Source organism: Pteropus vampyrus, unplaced genomic scaffold (assembly GCF_000151845.1).
Source record: "Pteropus vampyrus isolate Shadow unplaced genomic scaffold, Pvam_2.0 Scaffold397, whole genome shotgun sequence".
Classification (NCBI taxonomy): domain Eukaryota; kingdom Metazoa; phylum Chordata; class Mammalia; order Chiroptera; family Pteropodidae; genus Pteropus; species Pteropus vampyrus.
Genome location: NW_011889178.1, coordinates 139,131 through 157,841, shown reverse-complemented (window position 1 = coordinate 157,841; position 18,711 = coordinate 139,131). Strand labels below are relative to the sequence as shown.

At 31.7% G+C, this 18,711-nt stretch overlaps 1 protein-coding gene across 3 annotated transcripts in view; it reads right to left on the bottom strand.

The window, feature by feature from the left end:
* Positions 1 to 18,711, bottom strand: part of NDUFS4 (NADH:ubiquinone oxidoreductase subunit S4) — an 88,248-nt gene that overhangs the window by 51,902 nt on the left and 17,635 nt on the right. For all 3 annotated transcript variants that reach the window (XM_023523611.1, XM_023523613.1, XM_011380603.2), the window contains exon 2: positions 2,301 to 2,379. In XM_023523611.1, coding sequence (XP_023379379.1) covers positions 2,301 to 2,379 — 79 coding nt within the window. The remainder of the gene's footprint in view (positions 1 to 2,300; positions 2,380 to 18,711) is intronic.

Here is an 18,711-nt window from a genome sequence, read left to right as displayed (position 1 = left end):
GCTTTTATACAATTTCAGGCACAAATATAACAGCAATATGGTGTTGAGTGGTTAATAAAAATGGTATCTTAAGTTAATAAATTGGTTTATATTATAGTGACATTAAAATGCTGTTTCCATATCCCTTTTTAAACTACTCATAAGGATTTACTTCACATTTTGAAACACTTTTATCATTAATATTGACAGATATTTTCAGAACTATTTTTGTCCAAAATGCAAATATAATCAACTCTAATTGCTTAATATTTCTTCTATAAGTACTCTTCAGCCCCTGGTCTTGTCATTAGGCTACTTATTGAACTCTCCATCTGATACTGTTTAGCAACAAGAAGACATAAAACTCCTATCAGCATTATATCACCTATTTGATTATTTAATACCTTTGTTTTAATACAAACCTAAATGAATGGCTAAAACTCAGGTTTGAAAATTACCTATGGGTTTCAGTTATCCATATTAAATATTACTTCGATAACTGAATAATTATACATAACACTTCAATTGATTTCAGCTGGAATATCATACTTTCATTTTGAGTTGTACATACTTCAAGAAAGTTATAACAAAGCTGGAAAAAATCTATACAGGGCAACAAGATTCATTGAAAGTATACAACTAATTTATGAGATATAATTAAAAACACGAAACTCAAAGCAATCTGTATACCTCTTTGATATGCTTCATAGCACCTTTAGAGCAACAAACTGCTGTCTGACTTATACATTCTTCAGACTAGAAAGAGAACTTAGAAGCATCACTAGAAAATGCTATAAAATTTGAAAATTTTATAGACAGTAACCTCTATAATACTGGGGCTTAAAAGAAATGGCCATTGGAGAAATTAAAATACCCTCATTAATTAATGAATACATGGTATGTGTAAATCCTCCTCTTCTCACACATATACCTGCCTCATTTCTTTTATACTTGACTAATCAAGGGATATTTGATTAACATCTGATGAATAAGTGGATGACCTGGATGAAAAGCTAGAGGACTGGTAAAAAGTATCTAGGCAGAGTTAACTGGAATCTGTTTGCCCTGAGAAGGAAAAGGAACAGCCAAGTTCCAGGTTTGATATAGCTGGAGCAAAGAGGATAAAAGACAGTGAGTAGTACAAGATAAACCTAGAGAAAGAGGAAAATGGGAGTTAAATCATGAAAAACCTCAAAGGCCATGTTAGGGTTTTAATGTTTACTCGTAGACCAGTAAGAAACACAAAAGGATTTTACACAAGAGGGATGACAAAAACAGCATTTAAAAAAAGACTGTTCTGGTTATCCTGTGGAAAATGAATTAGAGGAAGATTAAAATATCTGTGGAGATCATTTAAGAAACTACTGCAGCAATCTAGGTGCAAGATGATAATAGCCCAGACTAGAAGACTGGCAAAGTCAGAAGCCAGATCTAAGAGATGATTTAAAGTTAAAACCAAACAGCTTTAAGCATAAGATGTGAGATTTCCACATTATCTGTTTACTTATGTATTTAACTATATCTGTAATGGTACAGATAGAAACTTAAGTGTGAGTTATTGGTCAAATTATGCTTATACGCTCAAAATTGAGTGATAAAAGAATATAAACAATTAGAAAGGGTGTAGTTAAGAAACCCACCCATATATTTGATAATGGTAAACCAGATATAAAAGGCATGCTTATACGCTATAACACATTTTTACTGAAAGTCTTAGAAACTTTATAAAATTTATACTATTACACAACATAAGCAGAAACAACAAGTTGCATTTACAGTAACACCACACTTTGAAAAATTTTATGTTATAGTTACCAAAATTCTATCTGCCACTAATTAACAAAAGAATATTATTCATTTGTTGCAGGTTGTAGTCACTCATGCATAATGTAGAAATGAGATGTGTACATTTGTGTATATACACACGCATAATCAGTCACTAGAATAACGGATTCCAGAAAAACCCGATATACTTAATTTTAGATAGTACTGGTATCTTACAACTTAAATAGGAGTATAACTGAGAAAATAAACTCTACATGTGTTACCAAAGTAAAAATGTTCTGCTACACATAAATGAAAGTCTTGTAATTTTAATTTCTTAATATTTATATGACTTAATATTTGTGTATAATGCTAAACACAAATTACTTTTATCTTTCTGTGACAAATATTTCAAAAAATAAATTCTTAAAATTTATACACAACCTAGAAATTCAAATTTAAATCACTTTCTTGTGTAAATCACCATTAGGAAAATCTATTGCACAAAAATAACCCTGAAGGCAGAATTCTAGCAGTGTACAGAAAAAAATTCTTACCAATTTTTCATCAACTGTTATGAGTTGCGTGTCTCGAGTTTGGTCCTGTGCCAACCTCCATGTGGAAGTGCTCAACGACCTGCAGTGCAAATTTTTAAATTTAAAAATGATCCATGCAACGAGAAAAGAGAGGCAGACAAATATTACATAGACAAGCTGCTTTAACAATATCTGCCTTATGAAACAAAAAGAATAGAAAGAAAGAGGGCACAAAAATCCTTCTCTCCAATTAGTTCTGTCCGCTGAGTTTTTGTCAGACTCTCACTTGACAGTTCAACACAGGCTGCACTTCATGTCAGTCTATAAGCTCTCTGTCACAAAAAGGCCACCATTCACAAGTACGGTACTGCTCTCTATGAGTGGACAGTAGCTAGTTTGTCACCACCAGAAATAAAAATGCAAAACTATATCAATTCTTCTGCAATGCTAATTCCAAAATGATGGCACCAGAATGAAAATGAAAAACCTCAATCATATTCTTAATGGCCTAAAAGTGATAGAATTATTTAATGTTAACCAATAAAAAAAGTTTTTTCACTCTGATTTCAAAACAAAATTAGTTTAAATCAGAAGGATATGTATGATCATTTTAACTACTGTTATTAGTTTGGCCCTATATCCCATTCACAGAATTAAAGCCTGAATAGTTAAAATAGAAATATTAAGTCAGAAATAAAAAGGGCACAGAATCTAGCTCCTTCATATTGGCATCGTCACACACTCACCCCAAAGAAAGAAATTAAGGTGAACAGATTTTTTATTTCATGTATACATGAAATAAATATACTGATGAATGTCATAGCTATCATTAATTGTGACAATTTACATTTTAGAGTTTTCCAAAATATTAAGCAATCCTATGTGGATTTCTCTTTTGAAAGTAAGTTAGTATATACAATTATGAATAAAATTTCCAAGCCAACTAAATATAAAGCAGTTTTTTTAATTTCAATAAAGTCACCATCATTATTTGGATGTGACACAATCACCAATAACACATGAAATTTCATGACAAACATTCAACTTCCAGTTGTTATGGCATACAGTAGTCCCCTCCTTGTCCACAGTTTCGTTTTCTGTGGTTTCCGTTACTTACAGTCAACCATGGTCAATCATGGTCCGAATATATTGAATGAAAAATTTCGAAGTAAGCAATTCATAAGTTTTAAATTGCACACCATTCTGAGCAGCATGATAAAATCTCATGTAGTCCTGCCCAAGACATGAATCATCCCTTTGCCTAGCACATCTACCTCATTTCATCTCATCACGTAGGCACTGCATCATCTCACATCAGGAGAAGGGCGAGTACAGTACATTTTGAGAGATCACAATCACATAACTTATTACAGTACATTGTTATAATTGCTCTATTTTATTAGTTACTGTTAACTTCTTACTGTGCCTAATTTATAAATTAAATTTTATCATAAGTATATATTAATAAATAAGAAAAAGCATAGGGTTTGGTACTGACCACAGTTTCAGGCATCCACTGGGGGTCTCAGAATGCACTTCCTGTAGATAAGGGGGGACTGCTGTACACAGCTTTATAGAAAATCTACTTACTAATAACAGAACTTAAATACAAAAGGCTTTTTTGTTTTATGAGCATATATTTTTTAATCTGTCAATTATTTCCCAAACTTAACTCCTTGTCACTGTAAATACCATGCTCAGAAATGATATCTATATGAAATACACCAAATAACTTATTTTATATTATTTTACAAACAGTTAAAATACATGTCCTGGTCATTATACTTAAAAAGTATAATTAAGCATCTTTTAAAATCTATTTACTCTGGAAATCATTATAAACAATAACATGACAATAAAAGCATTTTGAATACTTTTAACCAAATCCACAGAGTGCAAGAAAAAACATTAGGCAATAATAAGAAAACTCAGAAGAACTTGAAATATTAAAAATATTAGAAAATGTAGCTACATTTAAAGAAAATAAAGCTACACAGCTCCTCTAATGAAGAGAAGTGTTAAATCAAAATAGTGCAAATTATTAGATCAAAATCCTATAATCCATGAACTGTACAATTTTGGGCTGCTCATCAGATTTAATTTAAACAATTTTCTCTTAAATTATATAAAATCTTTCTGTACATTGGTCATAATCCAAAGTAAATTTAAAAAATTTTAAAGCATATATACTTTAAGGATATTTTTTATAATTTCAGATTAATCTCTAATCACAAAATGAAGCTATTACATCATTTTCTATAAACATAACTATTATAAAAAATACCAAACAAAATATCTCCTATTTATCAGGTTATATATAAAAGGTAACAATAAAAGATAAAAGATATTAAAATAATACTACCAGAAAGAGTTAAAATCACAATTAAAACTTTTTAAAGGAAAAAACTTTTAAGATAGGCTAGATTGCAGAGATCACAAATAGGAATTTTTATTATTTGAAACTATATTCATATAATTTATTTCAGAAAAAAATACCTAAGTAAAAAAAGCACACATAATATGTGTGGGTATATGTGTATTTATGTGTGTATGTTTAGGTTATTTAGGTCATGTGCTAAGTAACTACTCCCTGAACATGGAGACAGCAATTATTATATAAAAATGAAGTCTCAGATATAGAAAATTTTCCTCCAATTCTAAATCATTAAGGTATAAACAAAGATCCAGAGTTAATTACAAACACAGCATTTAATTTGTTATACCTACAAAATGTGATCTACAGTTAATTTTAGATTAAATGTAAATGATACAGCAAATATCTATTTTCTGATTAGCCTGTAAAAAAAGTCATATCAATGAAAGGTAAGAGTAAAGACAGTATTTTTAATATTAGACTATAAAACACTATGAAATAAGATATAAAATATAAAGGAAAATATAACAGGAGCTACTACATAAAAACTTCTAAACCAAATAAGTTTAGAAGCTTTTCCTTGTTAATGAAGATAACAAGGAGAAAATATTTAAAAAGACAGTGAAGGATCAAAATCCAAAATATGTGAAAGAGCTCCTACAAATTAATAAGTTTCAAAAGAGACAGTCAAACAACAACAAAAAATCCGCCCAATTAAAAATGGGAAAAAGAATTGAACTGACATTTATCCAAGATCTACAACTAGCCAACAAGCACAAGAAGACATGATCAACATTACTAATCATTAGGGAGATGCAAATCAAAACCACAAAATCCAGCATCCATTTATGATAAAAACTCTCAGTAAAGTGGGAATAGAGGGAACACACCTAACATAATAAAGGCCATATATGACAAATCCACAGCTAACATTGTACTCAATGGGGAAAAGCTAAAAGCATTTTCCTTAAGATCAGGAACAAGATAAAGATGCCCACTTTCACCGCTTCTATTCAACATAGTATTGGAAGTCCTAGCTAGGCAATTGGACAAGAAAGAGCAATAGAAGGCATATCAATTGGAAAAGAGGAAGTACAACTGGCATTATTTGCAGATGATATGATACTTTATAGAGAGAACCCTAAAAATTCCACCAAAAACTGTCAGAACTGATAAATGAATTTGGTAAAGTAGCAGGATACAAAATTATTGCTCAGAAGTTGGATGCACTTTTAGACATCAATGAAAATAGAGAAATTAAGAGAAATTAAGAAAGCAATCCCATTAATAATTGTATCAAAAACAATCAAATACCTAGGAATCAAATTAACCAAAGAAGTAAAAGACCTGTTCTCAGAAAATTATAAGTCATTGAAAAAAGAAATTGAAGAAGATACAAATAAATGGAAGCATATACCATGCTCATGGGTAGGAAGAATCAACATCATTCCAAATGGCCATACTATCCAAAGCAATCCATAGATTCAATGCAACCCCTATCAAAATATCAATGACATCTTTCTCAGAACTAGAAGAAATAATCCAAAAATGTATATGGAACCACAAAAGATCTCGAATAGCCACAGCAATCTTGAGAAAGAACAACAAAGTTGGTGGTATCATACTAATATATCAAACTATACAAGGCTCTAGTAATCAAAATATCATGGTACAGCTATGTATCAAAACAGATATATAGATTAATGGAACAGAATAGAGAGCCTAGAAATAAATCTGTGCCTATGTGATCATTTAATCTATGACAAAGGAGGCAAGAATATACAAAGGGGTAAAGACGGTCTCTTGAGGGAAAACTGGACAGATACATGCAAAAAAAATGAAACTGGAACATCTTCTCACACCATATACTTGAAATGAATAAACTCAAAATGTATTAAAGACTTAAATGTAAGAACTGAAATTATAAAACTTCTAGACGGAAATATAAGTAGTAAACTCTATGATATCGCTACTAGTAATTTTTTTTCTGATCTATCTCCTCGAATGAGGGAAACAAAAGAAAAAATAAACAAATGGGACTACACCAAAATAAAAGTTGTCACTGTATAGGATTTTACCTATTTAAACAGATGTGTAGTGACATCTCGTTTTATTTTTCAATTCCCCAATGACATATGATGTTGAGACATTTTTGCTTATTTGCCGTCTACTTATCTTCTTTGGTGAGGTGTCTGTTCATTTATCTAGTTTTTAATTATGTTGTTTTCTTATTGCTAAAGTTTACAGAGTCTTTGTATATTGTGGATACAAGCTCTTAATCAGACATGTGTTTTCCAAATATTTTCTTCCAAGCTGTGCATGTCTTTTCACTCTCTTTAAGTATCTTTCACTGAATTTTTAATTTTAGTAAGATCTCAATCATGTATTTTTTATTTCTTGGACAGTGTTTTTTATTTTGTAAGTAAAAACTCAGTATCAAACCAAAGGCACCTAGATTTTGTCTTATGTTATCTTGTAGAGGTTTGACAATTTTGCTTCTTACATTTAGGTCTATGATCCATTTTGAGTTAATTTTTGAGAAAGGTGTAAAGTCAATGTGTAGACTGACATTTTTGTATGTGAATAAGTTCCAGTACCACTTATTGAAAAGATTATCTTTTCTCCATTGATTGCCTTTGCTCTTTTCCCAAAGATCAGTTGACTATATTTAAGTGTCTATTAAGTGTCAGGACTATTAATTCTGTCCACTAATCTATTTGTGCATTTCTTTGATCATGCCACACTGTCTTGATTACTGTGGCTATGTACTAAATATTGAAGTGAGTTAGTGTCAGTCCTCTGACTCTGTTATTCTTCTTTACTATTATATTGAATATTTTGGGTCTTTTGACTTTATAAACTTAATATAAGTTTCTAGATATCTGCAGAGTAGCTTGCTGAAGTTTTGATTGGGATTGTGTTGAATGTATAGATCAAGTTGGGAAAAACTGACTTCTTAACAATATTGAATCTTCCTATCCATGTATATTTATTAGGATCTTTTCTTATTTCTTTCATCATGGTTTTCTAGTTTTCCTCATACACATCTTGCAAATACTGTTTAATACTTCAGATATACTCTTCAAAAAGTCTGAATGGTGAAAAGATAGAAAAACCATTTGCACTGGAAAATAGTATCTGAATAAAACTAATATTACTGTCTCAACGTTCGAACACTATTCTCCCTTTGAAGCAAAATAATCTTATCAACTAAGAATAGCAAAATCCCCACATCATTACAGTAGTCTGAAAACATGGCTCCAAATATCTTTTACACTCCTTCCTCCCATCAAGAGCTAGAGGTCTATGTTCTCCATTCCTAAAATCTCTGCCCTATTATGGCTTGATCAATATAATACAAAAGTGAGGCAATGCGTGTTTCCAGGCTCAGGCCTTAAAAAACTAGCAGTTTCAACTTCTTGTCTCTTAGAACATCGTTTTTTGGGATATTCACTCTTGGAAACCAGTCATTATGTATGAGAATGTCCAAGGTGCCCCACAGACAGACCCATGTGTAGAGGAATCAATAGTCAATACCGCTCTGCCAGCCATGTGAGTGAGCTGTTGGACAAGGATCACTAGCTCAAGTTAAGCCATCCCCGCGATACCACGTGGTGCAGAGATAAGCTTCCCAACCAAACACTGCCCAAATTGCCAATTTGTGAGTAAAACAAATGATTGTCGTTTTAAGCAATTATCAGAGTAGTTCATGTCCAACTATAGATAGCAAAAACATCCCTACAAATAATTGAATATGGGTTTATAAACATTAAAATCAAACCAGTAACTTCGAAGGACAAGAAATGGACTGCTGGACTTCTAGACAAAGCAAAATTCCTAATCTTAAATACAAATTAAAGAATTAATTAATCCTAAACCTTTTGATTAAAGCCAATTATGTTTGTTATCAACTTATTGCCAATTGAATTAATCAAATTCACATTAAATCAGAAAGTGTTCAGTTCCATACTAAACCATAAGAAAATATTACTAAGAGTTCTAATTGAAACAATAAAAAAATAATATATACATAGTCTCTATGTCACAATAATTATCTCAGACTTAAAATATGTTGATATGTGGGTCAATTACTTTCAAGTTAATGATCTTGAAGCTTTTCAAGATCTTGAAACAACAGAGAAAATTTAAACTGTCTTCATTATACTGTGTACTCAGTAGGAAGAAGAAAGAACTACTTATAAATAGAAAAAATAAAGATAAGGGGTCAAGAGACCATGTTAATATTCTCGAAAATATGTGGAGTAAAAATAAAGATCCTATGAATACTTTGGTTAAATTCAATGGAAATAACAGTGAAGATACTTTATAATCTTTGAATCTAATTCAGATTTATCGTAATAATTTCTAACTTTTACCCACAGTACTTAATATTATCTTTAAATGTTCAACTAGTCAAGTCAATAAAAATTAATAATCTTCTGCTCATAGATTCCTATTTCCCATTCTTTTGAGCCAGGTGGAACTTGTAGCAGGAACTAATAGTAGTTGTGCCTCTGGACACAACTCAAACCAAAAACTTAAACTAATCCTTTGAGAGTCATCCAAGAGACTAGGAAAGATATGTGTAATATGGATAAGGGTAATTATGTTCACATGATATTATGATATTGAGGAGTAATAAGGAGAATGTGGGTGAGGTTTCTGAGGGTGGTAACAAAGAAAATGGAGGGCATGATGGAAAATGTATAGTCAAGGAGAAATACATCCAAGTTTACAGCACCAGGTTATCGAATAAATAGAAATGAGGTAAAAATAAAAGGAATAAAAAATAAAGATGTCATGGTGATGACAGTACTATTACAAAACACAAGAAATATATGAAAAGTTCATATTTAGAAAGGTTAAATTATTGAACTATACTGGCCACTAAAGAAAAACTTTACTGGTTTGGAATGCCTTAAAAGAAGGAATTAAGTTGCTTGTTCTTTGGCATGTCTTGTAATTAACTGGAAGCAAATTTACCACAAAGAAGTCAATGATTAATCTACAAAATTCTAGATTAATCATTGTTAACCAATGATTAATCAAAATTTAATAACTGTCATAGGGAAGAAAAAATTCATAAAAATAATCAAGAAAATTTGAAAAACAATTATAAGGTAGGATCTGCCTTGCCAGCTAATATGCTATAGTAATTAAAATATGGTATTAGCATAGGCAAAGACACATAGATCAAATAAATAGTACTGGTCAGAATACAAAACTAGATTATGTAAATCTGTAAATTTATTATATATGTACAATTTTAAATCAATGGTGAAAGGTTGGACTATTCAATAAAATGATAGCGACAACTGGCTATCCTTTCATGAAAGAAAAATATCTGAATCCTCATAAAATAGTTACATCACATACCAAAGAATTCTAGATGAATTAATACATAAAAAAAAAATGTGTTGTGTGTTTAAATTACTGGAATAAAATATAAGAATTTTTATAACTTTTAGATAGAAAAGTTTTCTTAATCAAGACACAATAACCACAAACTATGAAAGAAATATAACTTCTGAACAACGGAAGGCACTACAAACTAAATTTGAAAAAGGAAATGTCAGATAAGTATAACATGCATAGTAGATAAAAGACTAATATTTTTAAATATTAAGGACTCAGGAAACCAAGACAAAAATCACCTCAAAAAGAGAGAATGGATATAAACATGGTAGATATTATCAACTACATCAATTGAGAATGGTCTAAATACACCAACTGAAGAGAGAATGTGTCAAAGTAGATAGAAAAAAAAGACCCACCTATACGTTGCCTAAAACCATTTTAAATATAAAGACAGATAGATTAAAAGTAAAGAGACAAAGATATACCATGCTAACAGTAATCGAATCTTACTGCAGTAACTATATTAATCTCAGACAAAGCAGACTTCAAAACAAGGAAAATTATCAGGAATAAAGAACAGCATTACATCATGATAAAGGGGTTAATTTTCCAAGAAGACATAAACAATCCTTAAGGTATATATGCCAAACAAAAGAATGTCAAAATATGTGAGGCAAAAACTGGAAGAACTACAAGGAGAAACAACAAAATCCACTATTATAGCTGGAGACTTCAACACTCTTCTAATAGTAACTGACAGAGCCAGCAAACAATATCAGTAAGGACATCGTTAAACTTAACAGCCCCATCAATTAACTGGATTTAACTGACATTTATGGAATATTTCATCCAACGACAGCAGAATACATTTTCTTCTCAAGCTCACATGGAGTATTCACCAAGATAGGCCACATCGTGGGTCATAAAACACACCTTAAGAAAAGCACAATGTATGCTCCCAGTCAACAAGGAAATTAAATTAGAAATCAGTAACAGAAAATTGGAATATTTCCAATTATCTGGAGATTAAACAACACACTTCTAAATAACTTATGGTTCAAAAGAAACCTCAAGAGAAATTTAAAAATATTTGAATAAATGAAAATACAACTTTTTAAAATTTGTGAGATTCAGTAAATGCAGCATTTAGAACTTTATAGCATTGAATATGTATATCAGAAAAAAAGAAAAATCTAAATTCAATAATCTGTTTCCATCATGAAAAACTATAGAAAAAAGCAATATAAACCCAAGGCAAGCAAGAAAAATAAAAATTACAGCAGAAATGAAATTGTAAAAAGGAAATTGGTAAAGAAACATCAACAAAACCAAAAACTATTCTTTAAAAAGATAGTAGAGTTGATAAATCTCCAGCCAAGCTAACCAAGAAAAAAGAGAAGACAAAAATTATCAGTATCAAAAATCAAAGAGATATGTATCATCACTACTCATACCATGGAAATGGACTTTAAAGGATTAATAAAGAAATATTATGAACAACTAATTCTATGCCCATGAATGTGATAACTTAGATAAAATGGACTATTTGAAAAACATGAACTACCAAAACTTACATAAGGAGAAATAATCTGAATAGGCCGACAGCTATTAAAGGCACTGAATTCATAATTAATAACCTTCCAAAAAAGAAAGCCCCAGGCCCAAATGGTTTCCTGATGAATGCTACCAAACATTTAAGAAGAAATTATACTAATTCTCTACAGTCTGTTTCAGAAAATAGAAACAAGGGAACATGTCCTAACTTATTCCACAAGACCACCATTACTTTAATATCACAACCAGGTAAATACATTTTTAAAAAATAAAAACTACAAACCACTGTCTCTTATAAACATAGATGCAAAAATCCTCAACGAAATTTTAGTACATCAAATCCAACAATGTACAAAAAGGTTTATATACCATGACCAAACGGGATTTATTCCAAATATACAAGGCTTGTTCAGTATTAGAAAATCAATTAATGTAATCCAACACATCAACAGGTAGAAAAAAAGAAAATCACATGATCATATTGTCACATAAAAGGACCAAATCCGACACCTATTCATGCTAAAAACTCTCAGCTAACTAGGACTGGGGGAGCTTCCGTAACTGGATGAAGAACATATACATAAAATCTACAACACATATAATGGTACCTAGATGCTACCCCTCAGACGGGGAAAAAGGCAAGGATATCCCCTCTAGCTACTCCTATTCAACATTTTACAGGAAGTCCTAGCTAATGCAATAAGAAAATGAAATCAAAAGAATGCACATTGGGAAGGAAGACATCAAACTGTCCTAGTTTGCACATGACATCACTGTATATAGAAAAAGCTCAAAGAATCAACAAAAATCCTCCTGAAATGAACAAGTAATTACAATAGCAATCTGCAGGATACAATATTAATATGCAAAAGTAAATTGTGGGGATGTAATATATAGCATAAGGAAAAAATAGTTACTATAGTAATAACTTTGTATGGTGACAGATGTTTACAGATTTATTGTACTGATCACATTGTAAGAAATATAAATGTGAATCGCTATGTTGTACACCTGAAACTAATACTGCATGTCAACTATACTTTAAAAATAAACTTGAGAATATGCTTGTGAGCAAGCACGTGATTACCCACATCAATATTTCCTTATTTATTTCCTTCCTTCCTTCCTTTCCTTCCTTCCTTCCTTCCTTCCTTCCTTCCTTCCTTCCTTCCTCCCTCCCTCCCTCCCTCCCTCCCTCCGTCCCTCCATTAGGAGAGGTAACCCTTGGTTGACCTCATGGATTCCAAGGACCTTATCAGCTTACAATCCCTTATTTTTTACACCTATAGCACCTGATCTTCCTAGGTGGTCTCTCATCCAAGTACTAACCAGGCCTGACCCTTCTTAGCTTCTGAGATCGGGCTTGTTCATAGTAGCATGGTCGTAGACCACATCAATATTATTATACACATATGTGAATGTTAGTAAACAAATTTATGGAACCTGCAAAAAAAGGTCAACTGTTTTCCTATATAACTAGCAATGAATAACTAGAATTTGGTATTAAAAATACAATACTATTTACATTAGCACAAAAAATAAATACTTAAGGATAAATCTAACAAAATATATAAAAGGGCTATTTGAGGAAAACTAAACAACTCTGATAAATCACAAAACATCTACTTAAAGGACAGTCCATGTTCATGGATAGGAAGACTCAATATAGTTGTCAATTGTCCCCAACTTGTTTTATAAATCCAAAATCAAAATTCCATAAGTTATTTTGTAGATGTCAGCAAGCTGATTCTAAATTTACACGGAAAGACAGAAGACCTAAAACTGTCAACATAATACTGAAAAGAATTACGAAGTCAGAGGATTGTCACTAACAGATTTCAGACTCACTACACTTATCAGTAATCAAGAAAGTGTGTTATTGGTAAAAGAAGAGGTAAATATATCAATGGAACAGAATTGACAGATCAGAAAAGGACTCTTAAATATAGTCAACTGATCTTTGAGAAAGTAGCAAAGAATCCAACGGAGAAAAAGATAATCTTTTCAATAAGTGGCATTTATCGACATGCAAAAAGTTCCACACACAAAAAAATTAATCTGCACTGACCTTACACCTTTTACAAAAATTAACTCAAAATGGATCACACACCTAAATGTAAGAAGCAAAACTATCAAACTTCTACAAAATAACATAAAAATCTAGGTGTCCTTGGTTTGGTACTGAGTTTTTAGATATAACACCAAAAGCATGATCCACTAAAGAAAAAATACATGAGCTGAACTTCGTCAAAATTAAAAGCTTCTCGTCAGTGACAGACTAAGAAAATGAAAAAACATGCACAGACTGGGAGAAAACATTTGCAAAACACTTATCTGATAAAGGCCTTGTATGCACAATATAAAAAAGAACCTTTAAATTCAACATTAGAAAAACAACCCGATTAAAAAGTAGGCAAGAGATCTAATCATACCTCACCAAAAAAGCTATGTAGATTGTAAAATAAGCATATAAAAAAAGGTTCAACATCATGTCATTAGGAAACTAAAAATTAAAAATACAATGAGATGCCACTACATACCTATTAAAATGGCTAAAAAGAAAAAAAAAAAAACTGATTCCACCAAATACTGGTGAGCATGTGAAGAAACAAGAAATCTCATTCACGCTGGTGGAAATGCAAAATGGTATGGCCACTCTGGAAGACAGTTTGGCAGTTCCTTACAAAGCTAAACAAAGTTTTAACATATAATCCAGCAACTATGCTACTAGGTATCTACCCAATTGAACATAAATCATATGTTCACAAATATCTGCAAAACAATGTTTATCACAGTGTTTATAATTGTCAAAAATTGCAAGCAACCAAGACAGCCTTCAATAGGTGAACTAATAAACTGTGGCAGAGCCATACAATGCAATGTCATTCATTAAGGAAAAGAAATGGGCTGGACAAAGTATTTGCAAGTCACAAGTCCGACAAAGAATTTATATCCAGAACTACTAATTTATATATAGAACTACTAAAACTCAACAACAAAACAACCCAATTCGAAAATGAGCAAAGGCCTTGAAATAGGCATTTTCCCAAAGGAGATATACAATTGGCTGATAAGCACATGAAAGATGTTCATCATTACTAATTATCAGGGAAATACAAATCAAAACCAAGAGATAACACATAGTAGTCATTAGGATGGTGAGGGAAGGAAAAAAGGAGGGAAGGAGGAGCAAGTGTTGGCAAGGATGTGGAAAATTTGGAAACTGATGGGAATGTAAAATGGTATAGGTGCTATGGAAAACAGTATAATCACTAAAAAATTAAAAACAGAATTACCACATGATCCAGCAATTCTACTTGTAATATATACCCAAAAGAATTAAAAGCAAGGACTCAGCTAGATATCTGTTCAACAATGTTTATAGCAGCATTAATCACAGAAGCCTAAGGTGGAAGAAACCAAAGTTTCCACTGATGGATGAATGGATTAAAAATGTGGTATATATAGAAATGAGATATTATTCAGCCTTAGAAAGGAAGGAAATTCAGACACGTTCTACACCAGGGATGAACCTTTAATGAATGCTAAATGAAATAAGCCAGTCGCAAAAGGATGAAGAGTATATGATTCCACACATACAAAGTACCTAGAGTAGTCAAATTCATAGAGTGGAAAGTAGAATGGTGGTTGCCAGGGGCTGGCTGGAGAGGAAAATGGAGAGTTATTGTTTAATGGGTACAGAAGTTGTTTTGGAAAATGGAAAAAAGTTCTAGAGATGTATGGTAGTGATGGTTGCACAAAATGAATGTACTTAATGTCACTGAACTACAATTAAATAGTTAAAATGATAACACATAAAATATTATGCATTTTTTACAATTAAAGTAAAAAAGAATATGCCTTATGAAGAAACTGTTGACACTTGGTTTATAACACCAATAAGGAGGAACAAACACAAAAGTTTGTCAAAGCTAAAGATTTATAACTTTGCTTTGAGAATACCTGTTCATGTACATATGTAGAAATTCTCTCTCTCTCTCTATATATATATAATCAATCTTCAAGAATTTTTAGAAGACCAAACTGTAGCTATTGAACTTCAATGTTATTCATTTGCACTCTCATGTAGCATATTTTCCCAAATTATACTTTTAAAAATATTTCTAGTATGTCTAATGTAATAAAAAATAAGTGATGCTTCGTTATCATATTTAATACTAATTACCAGATCATTGCATTAGCACTGTTATTCGACATGTTTTGCATAAAAATAATTGAGAATTTTGAATCTTTCTTCACTAACAGATTTCTATTACAAGTAAGCGCATAAGAGCAAACTTCTTTAATATATTTATGAAAATGTAATGTACAAAACACAATGAAAAGCAAGCCCAGTTGAACCAGTCTACTCCTCTGGTCAAATAAGTAACTACTAGACATTTTCATTTACCTACCTAGTTTACCTTTCAGCATCAAGACCCTTAATTTAATCACAGTGGGATTACTTCAGAGGTACTTAACCACCCTGTTTAAATGATTCTACTAATTAACCATGCATAAATCTGTGTTCCTCATAAGGCTGTGTGTTAGAAATTATGGCTGTGCACCAAGACTCCAGTTCTACCAAGCATGTGGTGAGATTACACTTCACTGCTATCTCTGAAGTTAGGTGTGGGCATGTAACTTACTTCCACCAATGAAATGAGAGGAAGTGAAACCATCTAGAAAAAGCTTTAAAAGTCAGTGCATAATTACCTCTTTTCCTCTGTCAGAGTAAACAATGGTGGTTAGTCTGGGTCTTGAGTGAGGATAAATGGAGGGGTAGAACTCCCAGCAAGGGACATGAAGCATGAACAATAAACTGTTATTTTAAGCCACAGATTTTGGGGGTATATATCCTGACTGATTTAGCTTGATAGGCAATTCTTTATCTACGCTATTCTCCAGAAAATGGCATATGAGAACTTAGGCTGTCTGATGAGTTTTACTTTGATTATTTGAAGTTGGGAATGTTATAGATCGTTTACTATTTTCAAGTGAATCAAGATGTCACTTTTAAAAAGCTACATTTTTACTCTTTAAAGGCAACATAATTTATTTTCTAATGCCCCCAAAGTTTAGGTGTCAAAAAGCCATTGGATTATTTGCTTCACACCAGCTTTAATGCTGTTTCATCTTGGATGGCTCGCCTAATTAAAAAAAAAAGAAAAAAAGGCTAAGTATTTTATTTATCACATTAATCTTCACTTTAAAGTATTCCAACTTGTTGCTTATTTGCTTCAGTTTAGGAATCTTTTATGATAAAACTTCTAACATAAAACCATTGGGATTATGTATCACAAATATATTTATAATAAAATAATAAATTTGTTCACATAAAATATGCTGAATTTATAGGACATAACAGTTGAACAGACTAGCATTCATCATTTAGCAATGTTACATCAAAGACAAAGCTAGTTGGTAGGTGTTGCTTACTCTTCAATTCAAAGATGAAGTATCTGTCCATCCGCAGATCTGGCACTCTTGGGTACCCTATTTTTTAAACGCTGATGATTACATGATTAAAAATAATTACAAATATATTTAGAAAAAATATATTTAGAAATATATTTAAAAATATATTTAGAAAAAAATCACTTTCTTTTTTTTTTTTAACTTCATGAAACAATTTGGAAACAGTCACACAATGATTTCAGAGTTAGTCAGACCGATGTTAAAATTCCGGACCTGCCACTTAAGAGCGATGTGATCTTGAACAAATTACTTCACAACTCTGCACTTCAATTTCCTCATTTACAAAAATAAGGATAATAATACCTCATAGAATGACTGGCAGAATTAAATAACATGTTAAGTAATTGCCATGGCGTGTCTGGTGTAAAGAAATAAATGTTCATTTCTTTCCATCTAGTAACAAACAGGAAAAGTTCATTTAGCGGCAAGAGAGGAAATGTAACCCTACAAAAGATTAACAAACACTTCTTTTCCAGATTTTCTCTAAAAAAATGTAAACGGCTAACTCTTCTGTCCAATTAACCACAAAATACTACCAAATCCACAGGTCTACTTTCGTCCTTCTTCCTTCTCACATGGACTACTGTAACAATCACTTAACCGGCCCCTGTCTCTAATCCTCTTCTACATCACCAAGCAATAATAATCACACCACTCCTTTGCTTAAAATCCTTCATTGGCTAGTGGTAACTCACCTCAAAAAATGGAAGTATTTAGGGATGGAGTACCATGAGATTTACAATTTACTTTCAAAAAGCTTAGGTAAAAAAGATGTATACATGCATTTTGCTCATCTACATACATACGCATACTGATATATGTGCATTTTGCTTACCTATATACATATAATACACAAATGCAAAATGAGCAAAAAACAGCAAAATAATGTGGGTTTATGGATTCACTGTACTCTTTTCTGCACGTGTAAAGACTGTAATAAGAAGTTGTAAAACAAAGATCAAAATAAAAAACTATTAGTATGCTTCATTTGTGGAAAATGGAAAATAAGAATGTATTTGCTTGAATATGCATAGACAAACTCCAAGCATAAGAAACTAATAACAATGATATATTGGTGGGGGAGGAGCAGTGGTAAATGAGCAGATGGTGGGCAGACTAGAGGAAGACTTACATATAATTTACTTAAATAAACGAAACTCTATGACTGCATTATCTATTCAAAATATTACACTGAAAAGTACATTGACCATATTTCTACTTACTGCATATGGTTAACGTGAGGATTAAATGAGACAACATATATAAAGCTTTAGTAAGTGCTTGGCACTTGGTCAAAACTCAACAAATGTTAGCTAGTCCAGCTGTTAAAGAAAAAAATGGTAATAGAACCATCTAATGTGTATACCCTTGGGATAGTTAGTTAGTTACACTCTCCAGAAGAGGCTACTTCTATTTTCAAATACCATTATTAAAATTTATATCATAGGATTTTTTTGATTGGCATAAACCAAGACCAAAATTGTTTTTCCTCAATAAAATAAGTGGTGCTTGAGATGTATATATCTGGCTAGAAAAACTGCATGGGCACCACTGAACGAGGTTTAACAATTGAGCAAGCTCAGCAAGCCTAGACTTTTAAAACAGCACTCAAGGTCTAGAGCTCCATTTGGGCCTATGATCTCCCACCTGAAGAAAGATATTGTTGCC